General features: G+C 35.7%; 1 protein-coding gene across 1 annotated transcript; it reads left to right on the top strand.

The window, feature by feature from the left end:
* Positions 1–12,029: 12,029 nt before the first annotated feature.
* LOC121217812 (secreted RxLR effector protein 161-like) lies at positions 12,030–12,936 on the top strand. Its single transcript, XM_041094190.1, has 2 exons — positions 12,030–12,125; positions 12,523–12,936. Exons 1-2 carry the CDS (start codon positions 12,030–12,032, stop codon positions 12,934–12,936), a joined length of 510 nt encoding a protein of 169 aa, XP_040950124.1.
* Positions 12,937–14,661: the final 1,725 nt, after the last annotated feature.

The following is a 14,661-nucleotide window of genomic DNA, read 5'->3' as shown; positions in this document are numbered from 1 at the left end:
GGTAGTCTTTGTCCACCCAATCCACCAATCACCCAAGGCTCGTGTAAGGGCAATTTTGGCAACAAACAATATCAACATTCCACCTAAAACAACCAATTTTGGCTGAGGAGGAGTGACACACATATTAGTTTAGTTCTTAGCTTTAGTTTTTCTAGGCTTTCTCTTAGTTTTTCTGTAACTTTTCTAGGGTTTTTATTTTCTCTTCTTCTTTCTTAGTTTTAAGGTTTATTTTTCTGCATTTACTTCTTATTCTTAGTATTATTTAAGTTATTTATCACTGTAACTTAGGTTTATTTGCACTTTCAGTCCTTATGCTTTGGTTGTAAGATATTTTTAGCTTTAGTTTAATGTATTTCAGTTTCTTTTACTTTAAATCAGTTAAAGTTTGTTCCTTTCATATTTATTGCTTTAAATTTTCTTGTTCAATGCTTTTAGTTTCATGTTTTTTAGGTTTTCTTGTATAAAAATCCAAATTTTTATATTTTTCTTAAAATTTACTTTAATGTTTTCTTTGCCTTTCATTTCCATGCCCATTCTCTTTATTTTCAGCATGAGTAGCTAAACCTAAAAAAGAGGTTGGTTGATGGAGATGTGGGTAAGCTGATTTTTTTTTGGAAAAGGGACTAAATCATAATAAATTGGACTAAATCGAATAGACCTCAAAACTTAGGAAGTGATGCCCCTAAAAGAATATCTAGACAAGTGAGACCAATAGGTAATCTTGCTGTACACCAATTTATTAGTCCCTAATTAACCGGTGAGATCAAGAGATAAGATTAATTCGTCTTAGTTGTTAAAATTGAGATTGAGAAATAAAATAGAGTTACTTAGTAATTTAAGCGATTTAAGTTCCTCATTTGAATATCAGCGAACCACATCGAAATCAACCCATCACTGTTAGTCATTTATTAATTTATCTCTTAGCTTTGTACACTTTACAATTTGGTCCTTAGATTAGCATATTTAATTTTCTTGCAAAACTTTCTTGCTATGAGTTGTCGTGCTATAAAATCATATCAGTAGCCACTTAAAATCTATAGTGTACGCTATTTATCATTCAATCATCATCTCATTTGGGTTCGATTCTTAGAATACTCTAGTGTTCCATTGTAACACTACAAACATTACAACTGACGTGTACCTTTGCAGTAAAATCGTGCTTTAAAATTTTTTTATAAAATCATTTATTTTATGCGTACGTGTGAATGCGGTCAGTCAACCTTCCACCTCAGGTGAGAGATTTGTTATCAAATATAACACTTCTCAAGCTCAACTAGGTGTTGAACAACCAATCAATGAAAATCCACAAAGCTGCTGAAAACACTCTAGTAGATCAAGTTGGTTAAGAAAATCCAGAAATTATTGAACAACCAGTTAAACAACATGATCCACAAGAAAATGTTGGTTCAACATTGAGGAGATCTACTAGAGAAAGGAAATCAACAATTTCTAGTGACTATGTTGTCTATTAGCAAGAGTTTGACTATAATACTGGAGTTGAGAATTATCTTGACTTATTTTCACAAGCCTTGAGTTGCAATAAGTCAAAATTGTGGTACAATGTATGAAAGCATAGATGAATTCCATAAAAAGTAACAATGTTTAGGATCTAGTGTCATTACCTGTGTAACTCCCCTTACCCGTATCCGTCGCCGGAATAGGGTACGAGGTATTAACAAATAAAACCCAACAAAAATATGGCGTGCAATTTGATCATGAATCATTATAACATATGCCATTAACAATACAAACCAATTTTCAAAGGCTTCGTACAAAATGATTAGTTTGATACTATAATTAGTATTTTAAACCTAGACAATTATGACACGTAACAAAATAACTAAGTCTGCTATACATGCCATATTTCAAAATGTTGAGTTCAAATACCAAGAGTATTGATAGTGCGGGCGGATCTTAAACGATCTCTAACTCCTGTGCTAGCTTGATGACATTATAAGACAAAGGAGAGAAAAGAAAGTAAGCTTATAGCTTAGTAAGTAAGTATATAAATAACAAATAAGGAATCTAATATGTTTACAACATAACTCAATTATATCATATTTTTAATTTTACTATTTACTCCGATTTGATCAAGCTGTCCCTCCTACGTCATAATCACTAAATAAATCATAACTCGAGTTACGAAACTCAAAATTCAAATCCGTAAAATTTCCATGAATCTAGACTCATAAAAATTCTTACTAATTTTTTTCTAAAATTTTTGGTTCAGCCAATTAGTACAGTTTATTAGTGAAAGTTTCCCCTGTTACACAACTCAACTAATCTGACCTCTGTTCACTACGAATGGAATTTCTCTCAGTACACAATTCAAATAACCATGAAACCTATTTAATTTAAAACTAGAATCAATAAGGAATTTAGGCATATAAACTATATTTCTTAATTTGTTTTGTACCATTTTTAATGATTTTTCAAAGTTGGAACAGGGGATCACATAGTCATCCTGAGCAAGTCACACACAATTGTAAATATCTCAAAATATAGAATTCCTTTGCTTTCTCTGTTTATTTTATATGAAAATAGACTCATTAAGATTTAATTTCACATCTCATTAAACCTCTAATTAAATTCCTTCTATTTTTGGTGATTTTTCAAATCACGTCACTGCTACTGTCCAAAACAGTTTTAATGCTAATTTCACCCTTTCACACATTCTTTGTACTAACCTCATTTTAACTTATATATATATATCACAAATCATTTTCACCACATTTCATACATCACAAGTATAGGCCCATGACTACAATGTCACCACAAAGCCATCCCGTTGAACAATTCGGATTAATCCTCGATACTTGATGATTTCAGCACACAGCCCCACCATCATATTTCATTTAATTCAGCTCTCTTGTACACATGGTGAACACTTAGTACCACTCATGCGACCTAGCCGATTTGTCTCTTAGCTCTCTTGTCTACATGGTGTCCTTCACTTGGAATCACACATGCGACCTAGCTACATTTATCTCTCACGTAGCTCTCTTGTCTACATGGGATACATCCCGTATCACACATGTGACCTAGCTACTACATAGTATCTCGTAGCTTTCTTGTACACATGAGGTGCACTCAGCACCATACATGTGACCTAGCTACGCTCCCTTTATTTTATTCGATCTTTCCGAATGTTCAACCGGGATCTCTCTCTCTATTACTTATTTCCATTCTTCCAATAGTCGATTTATACTTCAACATCAGCTAGTATATATATATAATAGGCTGAAATATGAGAATGTAAATGAAATTAATGTATTATTTACATACAAACTTACCTCGGTGCAGAATATGAGAATTTGGCAATTTAGTCCAAAACTTTCTCCTTCCCCCGTTCGAGGTCGATTCCATGCCTTTCTTGATCTATAACAACATATTTAGCTCATTTAACACTTGAACTATTTATTTTAATCCAAAAATCACATTATACAAAAATTACATTTTGCCCCCTAACTTTTACAAAATTACGATTTTTCCCCAAGGCTCGGAAATTTAATTTCAGCCCTTATTCTTATGTTTAATGACCTACTGATCATTTTTCTCTTCTATGGCAACATCAAATTCTCACTCTAACACATAGTTATGAACAATAGGTATTTTTATCGATTATGCGTTTTGCTCGTTTTCGTTAAAAATCGCTTAGAAAATATCATTCTCCTAACTTCAAACATTCATATTCTACCATCAAATAACAAAATACATTCCTATCATTCATGGGTAAATTTTTAAACATAAACCCTAACTCAAAATAATGGTAGAAATAGATAAATCGAGCTACGAGGATTTCAAAAATGTGAAGAACATTAAAAACGGGGCTTGAAATCACTTATTATGAAGCTTGAAAGTTGAAGAAACCCTAGCTATGGAGGAGAGAAAATTTTGGCAGCAACTAGTGAAGATGATGACCAAATTTTGTGTTATTTTTCCCATTTTATTTCATTTAATATACAAATAACCAAAATGCCCTTACTACTAAACTTTCCAAAAATTCCCTCAATGTCCAACTTTTGTCCATAACTTAGGAATGGGTCAAATTGCTATTTAAGACCTCCTAGTTAATATCCCAAAGCAATTTCATACTAAAAACTTCTAAAACACGAGTTTTGCAATTTATTCAGTTTAGTCCCTAATCACAACTTAAGCGCTCAATGCATAGAATGTCATCATGAAATTTTCACGAAATCATGAAATCATATCATAAACCCCAAAATAATTATAAAATAATTATTTCTATCTTGGATTTGTGGTCACAAATCCACTATTCCGATTAGGTCCTAATTCGGGTTGTCACAATTCTCCCCCCTTTAGAGATTTTCGTCCCCGAAAATCTTACCGGTAAAGAGGTTCGGGTACTATTTCCTCATAGCTTCCTCAGGTTCCCACGTAGCCTCTTCTATCCCATGTCTGTGCCACAATACTTTCACTAAGGCTACACTTTTATTTCTTAACTGTTTAATTTCCCGAGCCAAAATCTTTATTAGTTCCTCCTCATAGGTCATATCCGGTCGAATCTCAATTTCTGTTGGAGAAATCACATGTGAAGGATCAGAACGATAACATCGCAACATTGATACATGAAACACATTATGAATTCTTTCTAACTCTGCTGGTAAGGCCAACCGATATGCCACTGGTCCAATCCTCTCAGTAATCTCGTACGGCCCTATAAAACGCGAACTCAACTTGCCTTTTCGGCTAAATCTCAGAATCTTTTTCCATGGTGACACTTTCAAGAACACTTTATCACCCACCTGAAATTCAATCTCTTTTCTTTTTAAATCTGCATATGACTTTTGTCGATCTGAAGCAGCTTTCAAGCAATCCCGAATTATTTTTATTTTCTCTTCGGTTTCTTTAACTAGATCAACTCCGTGAATCTGTTTCTCACTAAGTTCGGTCCAATATAAAGGAGTCCGACACTTGCGACCATACAAGGCTTCGTACGGTGCCATTTGTATACTTGACTGATAACTGTTATTGTAGGCAAATTCAATCAAAGATAGATATTTCTCCCAACTACCTCCAAATTCTAAGACACAGCATCTAAGCATATCCTCGAGTACCTGGATTACTCTTTCCGACTGACCATCTATTTGTGGATGAAATGCAGTACTAAAGTTCAATTTTGTACCCAAAGCTTCTTGTAACTTTTTCCAAAATCTCGAGGTAAATCTCGGATCTCTATCTGATATTATAGACATAGGTACTCCGTGCAACCTCACAATTTTAGCAATATATAATTCAGCTAATTTATCAAGTGAGTAATCGGTACGTACTGGTATAAAGTGGGCTGACTTTGTTAATTTATCAACCACTACTCAGACAACATCCCTCTTTTTAGGAGTCAAAGGCAAACCGGTTACAAAATCCATGGTAATCTTGTCCCATTTCCACTTAGGCACCATTACCGGTTGAAGTAGTCCTGAAGGCACTTGATGTTCAGCTTTTACTTGTTGACAGATCAAACACTTGGTTACAAATTTAGAAATGTCCCTTTTCATACCTGGCCACCAATACAACTTCTTTAAATCATTATAAATTTTTGTGCTACTAGGGTGAATTGATAAACAGCCACTGTGCGCCTCATGTAATATTTTCTGAATCAATTCATCGTTTTTCAGTACACATATCCTGTCTCGAAACATCAAACAGTCGTCTGGTCCAACTCGAAAATCTGAGTCGTAACCTGATTCGCATTGAGTTCTCTTGGTTCGCAACTCACTATCGTTCTTTTAAGCATCACAAATCAGCTGGAGAAATAACGGTTTAGCCCTCATCTCTGCTAAGATTGACCCATCATCAGACAATGCTAACCCCGTATTCATGGCTCTCAAAGTAAAAAGAAATTTCCTGCTCAAGGCGTCAGCAACTACATTTGCTTTTCCCGGATGATAATCAATCACTAGCTCACAATCCTTTAATAATTCAAGCCATCTCCGCTGTCGCAGATTCAAATCCTTTTGATTCATCAAATACTTCAAACTTTTATGATCAGTAAAAATTCGGCATTTTTCACCATACAAATAATGTCGCCAAATCTTCAAGGCAAAGACAATAGCGGCCAATTCCAAATCATGTGTAGGATAGTTCTTCTCATGCAGTTTTAACTGTCTCAAAGCATAAGCTACCACTTTACCATCTTGCATCAACACACATCCAAGGCCTGTCAATGATGCATCACTATAAATTACGAACTCCTTTCCTGGCTCGGGCTGTACTAAAATTGGTGCTTCAGTCAATCGTGCTTTCAACTTTTCAAAACTCTGCTGACATTTATCAGTCCATTCAAACTTAACATTCTTTTGTAAAAACTTAGTCATAGGAGAGGCAATCATCGAAAATCCCTCCACAAAGCGTCTATAATACTCGACCAAGCCTAAAAAGCTTCTAACCTCGGATACATTCTTTGGCGGTTTCCAATCAACGATCACAGAAATCTTGCTTAGATCCACCCGAATACCATCACCTGAGACTATATGTCCCAAAAATCCGACTTCACGAAGCCAGAACTCACTTTTACTAAACTTAGCAAACAGTTTCTTTTCTCTCAAGATCTGCAATATGGTTCTCAAGTGTTCGGCATGTTCAGACTCATCCAGGGAATAAATTAGAATGTCATCTATAAACACTACTACAAACTTATCCAAATATGGCCGAAAGATCCGGTTCATCAAGTCCATAAATATAGCTGGAGCATTTGTTAAGCCGAAAGGCATCACAAGAAACTCATAATGTCCATACCTTGTCCTAAAGGCGGTTTTCGGCACATCCGACTCCTTAACTCTCAACTGCTAGTAACCAGACCTCAAATCGATCTTTGAAAACACTGTGGCCCCCTTTAACTGATCGAATAAATCATCAATCCTCGGCAATGAGTATTTGTTCTTTATAGTCACCTTATTAAGCTGGCGGTAATCAATGCAAAGTCTCATTGAACCATCCTTCTTCTTTACGAACAATATAGGAGCACCCCAGGGAGAGAAACTCGGTCTCACAAATCCCTTATCTGTTAACTCTTGCAACTGAGCCTTAAATTCTTTTAATTCAGTCGGAGCCATTCTATATGGAGCAATCGAGATCGGTGCAGTACCCGGCAACAAATCAATGGCAAACTCTATCTCTCTGTTCGGAGGTAACTCAGGCAATTCCTCTGGAAACTGACAGACTATCGGTACTGATTCAAACTTCAGTTAAGGCAACTCAGGATTCATTACATAAGCCAGATAAGCTTCACACCCTTTCCTCATGTATTTCTGTGCAGACATGTGCGAAATCACCATAGGCAATTTATTTGATTCATCTGTTTCAACCCACAGTATTTCTCCATTTTCATATTTCAACTCTAGTGTTTTTTGTTTACAATCTACCTTGTCATCATACAATGTCAACCAGTCCATTCCCAAAATAACGTCAAACTCATCAAATGGTAACAGCATCAGATTAGTCGGAAAACAGTGACCTTGAATCATTAATGGGCAATTCTTGCAAACCTTGTCAACTAGCACATATTGGCCTAAGGGGTTCGACACTTTAATCGTAAACTCAGTAAACTCGACAGGCAACTTTTTATTAGATACTAAATTCATGCAAATATAGGAATGAGTGGACTCGGGATCAGTCAATGCAATAACAATAGTATCATAGAGAGAAAATGTACCAGTAATGACATCGGGAGATGATGCATCCTCTCGGGCACGTATAGCATAAGCTCTAGCAGGCGCTCTAGCTTCTGATCTCGCCGCTGAATCTTTCATCACAGTTTTACTGCTAGTCCCACCTCTAGTATTTCTCAGTGGTCTACCTCTGATAGCAGTGGTATTCTGTCTAGCACTCTGAAATCTTTCTTCTTTAACTTTCTCCGGACAGTCTCTAATAAAATGCTCGCAAGAACCGCACCTGAACACAAGCTCTCTCGTTTCCCCAACACTCACCATAATGTTGCCTGCCACATTGCTGACACTCGGGCTTTCTAGGTCGCACATTACCCACACTTGCCACCGAAGTAGCTTGAGCTTTAGACCCCAAATATGCTCTACCACGATCTCTGTGTGAATCCGCAGTTGAAACTGTCATTCGAGGGTTTGTCTCTTTGGACCTCTTTGATTGAGATTGAAATGGCTTGCTTATCGGCCTTTTTCTGGCATCTCGAGCCTCAATATCAGCTTTTCTTCTTTCTTTGTTCAATTCTTCGGCTTTAAGAGCTCGGTCAACCAATACTACAAATTCTTTCAACTCCAAAATTCCTACAAGCACTTTAATGTCCTCATTTAGCCCATCCTCAAACCTTCTGCACATAATGGCCTCGGTGGACACACATTCCTGGGCATACTTGCTGAGTCTTACAAATTCGCGTTCATACTCTGCCACAGACATCTTGCCCTGCTTAAATTTAAGGAACTCCTTCTATTTTTGATCAATAAATCGCTGACTTATGTATTTCTTTTTGAATTCCTCCTGGAAGAAATCCCAAGTAACTCTTTCTTTTGGCACCACTGCTACCAAAGTCTTCCACCAGTGGTAGGCCAAATCTCTCAAAAGTGACACAACACACTTTAAGCACTCCTCGGGTGTACATGAGAGCTCATCAAATACACGGGTAGAATTTTCAAGCCAGAACTCCACTTTCTCAGGATCATCATCGATCTTTGCTCTAAACTCTTCGGCCCCTTGTTTCCGAATCTTGTCAACCGGAGGCTTGTTCATTCTTACCAAATCTATGCCTTGAGCAGCTACAGGAATCGTCTGAGGTATGAAAGGGGGTGGAGAAGGTTGAGCATTGGGATTTGCTCGAATAAACTCAGTATACCAATTGTTCATCATTTGGAGAAAGGCATCTCGAGCCTCATCTCCCTGTCTCCATGTTCAGGTCTACTTTCCACAGGTGCGGTCCCTTGTGTGGGAGCCGACGTATTACTAGCAGCATCATCAGCCGCAGTTCCTTCAGGATCCATTACTATATTAAAACAAAACACAGTTTAGAATAATCAGGAGTCACCACACTATCACAATATTTTTATGGCATGTATAGCTAGACTTTTACACACACTTTATTAGTCCGAGAACCGACTAAATCATAGCTCTGATACCACTAAATGTAACACGCCTTACCCGTATCCGTCGCTGGAACAGGGTACGAGGTATTAACAAATTATAGTATATACTATTAAATAAAACCCAACATAAATATGGTGTGCAATTTGATCATGAATCATTATAACATATGCCATTAACAATACAAACCAATTTTCAAAGGCTTCGTACAAAATGATTAGTTTGATACTATAATTAGTATTTTAAACCTAGACAATTATGACACGTAACAAAATAACTAATTCTGCTATACATGCCATATTTCAAAATGTTGAGTTCAAATACCAAGAGTATTGATAGTGCGGGCGGATCTTCAACGATCTCTAACTCCTGTGCTAGCTTGATGACACTATAAGACAAAGGAGAGAAAAGAAAGTAAGCTTATAGCTTAGTAAGTAAGTATATAAATAACAAATAAGGAATCTAATATGTTTACAACATAACTCAATTATATCATATTTTTAATTTTACTATTTACTCCGATTTGATCAAGCTGTCCCTCCTGCGTCATAATCACTAAATAAATCATAACTCGAGTTACGAAACTAGAAATTCAAATACGTAAAATTTCCCTGAATCTAGTCTCATAAAACTTCTTACTAATTTTTTTCTAAAATTTTTGGTTCAGCCAATTAGTACAGTTTATTAGTTAAAGTTTCCCCTGTTACACAGCTCAACTAATCTGACCTCTGTTCACTACGAATGGAATTTATCTCAGTACACAATTCAAATAACCATGAAACCTGTTTCATTTAAAACTAGAATCAATAAGGAATTTAGGCATATAAACTATATTTCTTAATTTGTTTTGTAAAATTTTTAATGATTTTTCAAATTTGGAACAGGGGATCACATAGTCATCCTGAGCAAGTCACACACAATTGTAAATATCTCAAAATATAGAATTCCTTTGCTTTCTATGTTTCTTTTATATGAAAATAGACTCATTAAGATTTAATTTCACATCTCATTAAACCTCTAATTAAATTCCTTCTATTTTTGGTGATTTTTCAAAATCACATCACTGCTACTGTCCAAAACAGTTTTAATGCTAATTTCACTCTTTCACACATTCTTTGCACTAACCTCATTTTAACTTATATATATATATCACAAATCATTTTCACCACATTTCATACATCACAAGTATAGGCCCATGACTACAATGTCACCACAAAGCCATCCCGTTGAACAATTCGGATTAATCCTCGATACTTGATGGTTTCAGCACACAGCCCCACCATCATATTTCATTTAATTCGGCTCTCTTGTACACATGGTGAACACTTAGTACCACTCATGCGACCTAGCCGATTTGTCTCGTAGCTCTTTTGTCTACATGGTGTCCTTCACTTGGAATCACGCATGCGACCTAGCTACATTTATCTCTCACGTAGCTCTCTTGTCTACATGGGATACATCCCGTATCACACATGTAACCTAGCTACTACATAGTATCTCGTAGCTTTCTTGTACACATGATGTGCACTCAGCACCGTACATGTGACCTAGCTACGCTCCCTCTATTTTATTCGATCTTTCCGAATGTTCAACCGGGATCTCTCTCTCTATTACTTATTTCCATTCTTCCAATGGTCGATTTATACTTCAACATCAGCTAGTATATATATATAATAGGCTGAAATAAAAGAATTTAAATGAAATTAATTTATTATTTACATACAAACTTACCTCGGTGCAGAATATGAGAATTTTGCAATTTAGTCCAAAACTTTCTCCTTCCCCTGTTTGAGGTCGATTCCACGCCTTTCTTGATCTATAACAACATATTTAGCTCATTTAACACTCAACCTATTTATTTTAATCCAAAAATCACATTATACAAAAATTACATTTTTGCCCCCTAACTTTTACAAAATTACGATTTTTCCCCAAGGTTCAGAAATTTAATTTCAGCCCTTATTCTTATGTTTAATGACCTACTGATCATTTTTCTCTTCTATGGCAACATCAAATTCTCACTCTAACACATAGTTATGAACAATAGGTATTTTTATCAATTATGCCGTTTTGCTCGTTTTTATTAAAAATCGCTTAGAAAAGATCGTTCTCCTAACTTTAAACATTCATATTCTAACATCAAACAACAAAATACCATCCTATCATTTATGGGTAAATTTTTAAACATAAACCCTAACTCGAAATAATGGTAGAAATAGATAAACCGAGCTACGATGATTTCAAAAATGTGAAGAACATTAAAAACGGGGCTTGAAATCACTTACTATGAAGCTTGAAAGTTGAAGAAACCCTAGTTATGGAGGAGAGCAAATTTCGGCAGCAACTAGTGAAGATGATGACCAAATTTTGTGTTATTTTTCCTATTTTATTTCATTTAATATACAAATGACCAAAATGCCCTTACTACTAAACTTTCCAAAAATTCCCTCCATGTCCAACTTTTGTCCATAACTTAGGAATGGGTCAAATTTCTATTTAAGACCTCCTAGTTAATATCCCAAAGCAATTTCATACTAAAAACTTCTAAAACACGAGTTTTACAATTTATTCGGTTTAGTCCCTAATCTCAACTTAAGCGCTCAATGCATAGAATTTCATCATGAAATTTTCACGAAATCATGAAATCATATCATAAACCCCAAAATAATTATAAAACAATTATTTCTATCTCAGATTTGTGGTCACAAAACCACTATTCCGATTTGGCCCTAATTCGGGTTGTCACAACCTGAAAGGTAAAAACCAATGGATGTAAATGGGTCTTCAAAACACAAAGAGACTCAATAGAAAACATAGAAAGATATAAAGCTAGACTCATTCCAAAAGGATTCACTCAGTGAGAAGGAATCGATTATATTGAAACTTTTAGTCCTGTATCTAAGAAAGATTCCTTATGTATTGTGTTAGCAATAGTAGCTCATTTTGACCTTGAGTTACAATAAATGGATGTGAGAACCGACCTTCTCAATGATGACCTAGAGGAAGAGGTATACATGAAACAACCTAAAGGATTCTCCTCTAGTAATAGTGAACACTTGGTATGCAAGCTAAAGAAGTTCATATATAGATTGAAACAAGCTTCTTGATAGTGGTATTTAAAGTTCCATGAAGTTATCTTTTTATTTGGTTTTGTTAAGAATGTCATGGATCAATGCATATACCAAAAGGTTAGTGGGAGTAAAATATGTTTCCTTATTCTATATGTGGACGACATTTTACTTGCAACAAATTACAAGGGTATGCTACGTGAAGTGAAACAATTTCTTTTTAAAATTTTGATATGAAAGATATGGATGATGCATCTTATGTCATTGGCATTAAAATTCATCGTGATATCACGGTATCTTAAGTCTATCTCAAGAAGCCTATATCAACGAAGTTTTAGAAAGGTTTTGGATGAAAGATTGTTCACTGAGTATTGCTTCTATTGTAAAGGGTGATAAGTTCAATTTGAACCAGTACCCGAAGAATGAATTTGAGAGAGAGCAAATGCAAAACATTCTATATGCTTCTATTTTTGGAAGTCTGATGTATGCTAAAGTCTGCACAAGACTTGACGTTGCATTTGCAATTGGATTGTTAGGAAGATATCAAAGTACTCCAAGTATTGACCACTGGAGAGCTGTAAAGAAATTTTTGAGATATCTTAAAGTGAAAATGGACTACATGTTTACATACAAACGATCAGACAATTTGAAGGTGATTGGCTACTTTGGTTTAGACTTTGCCGATTGTGTTGATTCACGTAAATCAACATCAAGTTACATATTTATGTTTGCTAGTAGAACTATATCTTGGAAGAGTGTCAAGCAAACTTTAACTGCTACTTCTACTATGAAAGTTGAGTAGGCTACCTTACATGGAGTATGGTTGAAGATTTTTATATATGGGCTTAGACTTGTGGATTCGATTTTTAGGCCGTTAACTACCTCCAGATGTACTAAAGTCCAGAGTGTAAATACTGCAACTAAAGATATGAAATTGAGGCGGTGTCCGTAAGTATACGGGTCAAGTTGTAATATAGTTTTACAATGAAATAGGTAAGTACTCTAAGGATCGTACCTAAGGGCGGTAAGTACTAAATTTATGTTAACCTAAATGCAAATATAATTAATTAGTAATTTAAATAAATTATATTACAATAGAACATAAAGAAATGAATTTTAGATTGTTATAAATAAAGAAATAAAAAACTGCATAAATAAAATGGGCTTCGGATCACTAATTTCTAAACTTAATCAAATCTGGACATGAGTTATTAGCTCGCTTTGGTGGTCAGAACTAATTCTTATTTAGGGTGTAACACCCCAAATTTTGGGCCTAGAAGTATTAGGTCTTGAGTATGGGAACAGTTAGGAAGCTGCTCATAAATATTTAGTTGTGTAAGAAAGTGAGACAAATCTGTCTGCTTCAAATGTTATGTGTTCTGGGAGTGTTTGAGAAGTCTTGGGTTCAAGCCTGGACAGGTACAAAAAGTTTTGTTTTGTAAAGGATTAAGCACTGTCTCTTGGCAGTAGGCTTTTAAATAAAAATGGGTAAAGCATGACAGAAAAGAGCCTGCTAGCCCAAGGGATAAGTGGCGTGTTACTATTGTCTGAGGTTTGAAGTTCGAGTCCTGGTTTGCACAATGGGGGTTTTATTTTGTTGTTTATGCCTCGTGGGTAGTAGAGTCTGACCGAAATACTATAGAGTTGTTGTGGAATTTGAATTGGATGGTTGAAAGATTGGAGAAGAGATTTGAGAAGTGGATTAAGGGTTGGTGGACGGTTTGAGTGATTTGGGGACGAAAATTTGGGATTTTGAAAGGAATGAGGAATGTTGTGCCGATTGGGGACTCTAAGCACTCATTGAGTTCGGTTTTGGTAAGCATGGCACTTTTTTTAGTTGATTTTTTTTTGGAAATGAGTGGTGCCTAGGGAATATTGCTGTGTTTGTGTTTGTGCTTTCGGGTTTGCATTTTAGGTTTTTTTCCCTTGCCAATTTCTCCCTTCTCTTCTCTCAAATTGTTCAGCTTTTTGCTCCTAAGTTTAACCGATTCTCTTCTTTTCTCTATTTTCCAATACCTTGGCCGAATATTGTAGGGCTTATTACGTGTTGCATTTTCTTCAGGTCTTTCTTTTCTCCCACCACCATTTTGGTCTATTGTGTTGCCGAATATCATTTCTTCCTCTCACTCTTATTTCAGTTTTGGGCAATCTTGTTACTTCCCTGCTGATTTCCTTTCTTTATTCTTCCTTTTTCCTTTAGCAGGCATACGTTGGTCAAAAAGTGTGTGGTAAGTTCCTTCTACCCTTTTGGTTTTTCTCTCATTTTCTTCTTTTTTGGCCGTTTCTCACCTCCTTTTTAGTATTGGTGGTGCTCCTTTCGGTTTTTAGAAGTTCTCGAGGAGCAAAGGTGCTTACAAGTGTTATTAAAGCGATCAAATATCTCTCTACACTCTATTATAGGTAACGTGGTCCTTCTATATCACATGTTGATCCTTGGTACATGGTTTGTGTTATAGGGTGTTGACCGATTGCCTTACTTCTCCCTTATCTCTGGTTTTGGTTTTCAATAAGCTAGTATATAATGATT

This window comes from Gossypium hirsutum, chromosome A01 (assembly GCF_007990345.1).
Source record: "Gossypium hirsutum isolate 1008001.06 chromosome A01, Gossypium_hirsutum_v2.1, whole genome shotgun sequence".
NCBI lineage: Eukaryota > Viridiplantae > Streptophyta > Magnoliopsida > Malvales > Malvaceae > Gossypium > Gossypium hirsutum.
The sequence above is the reverse complement of the archived record's forward strand: the minus strand, read 5'-3'. Positions and strand labels throughout refer to the sequence as shown.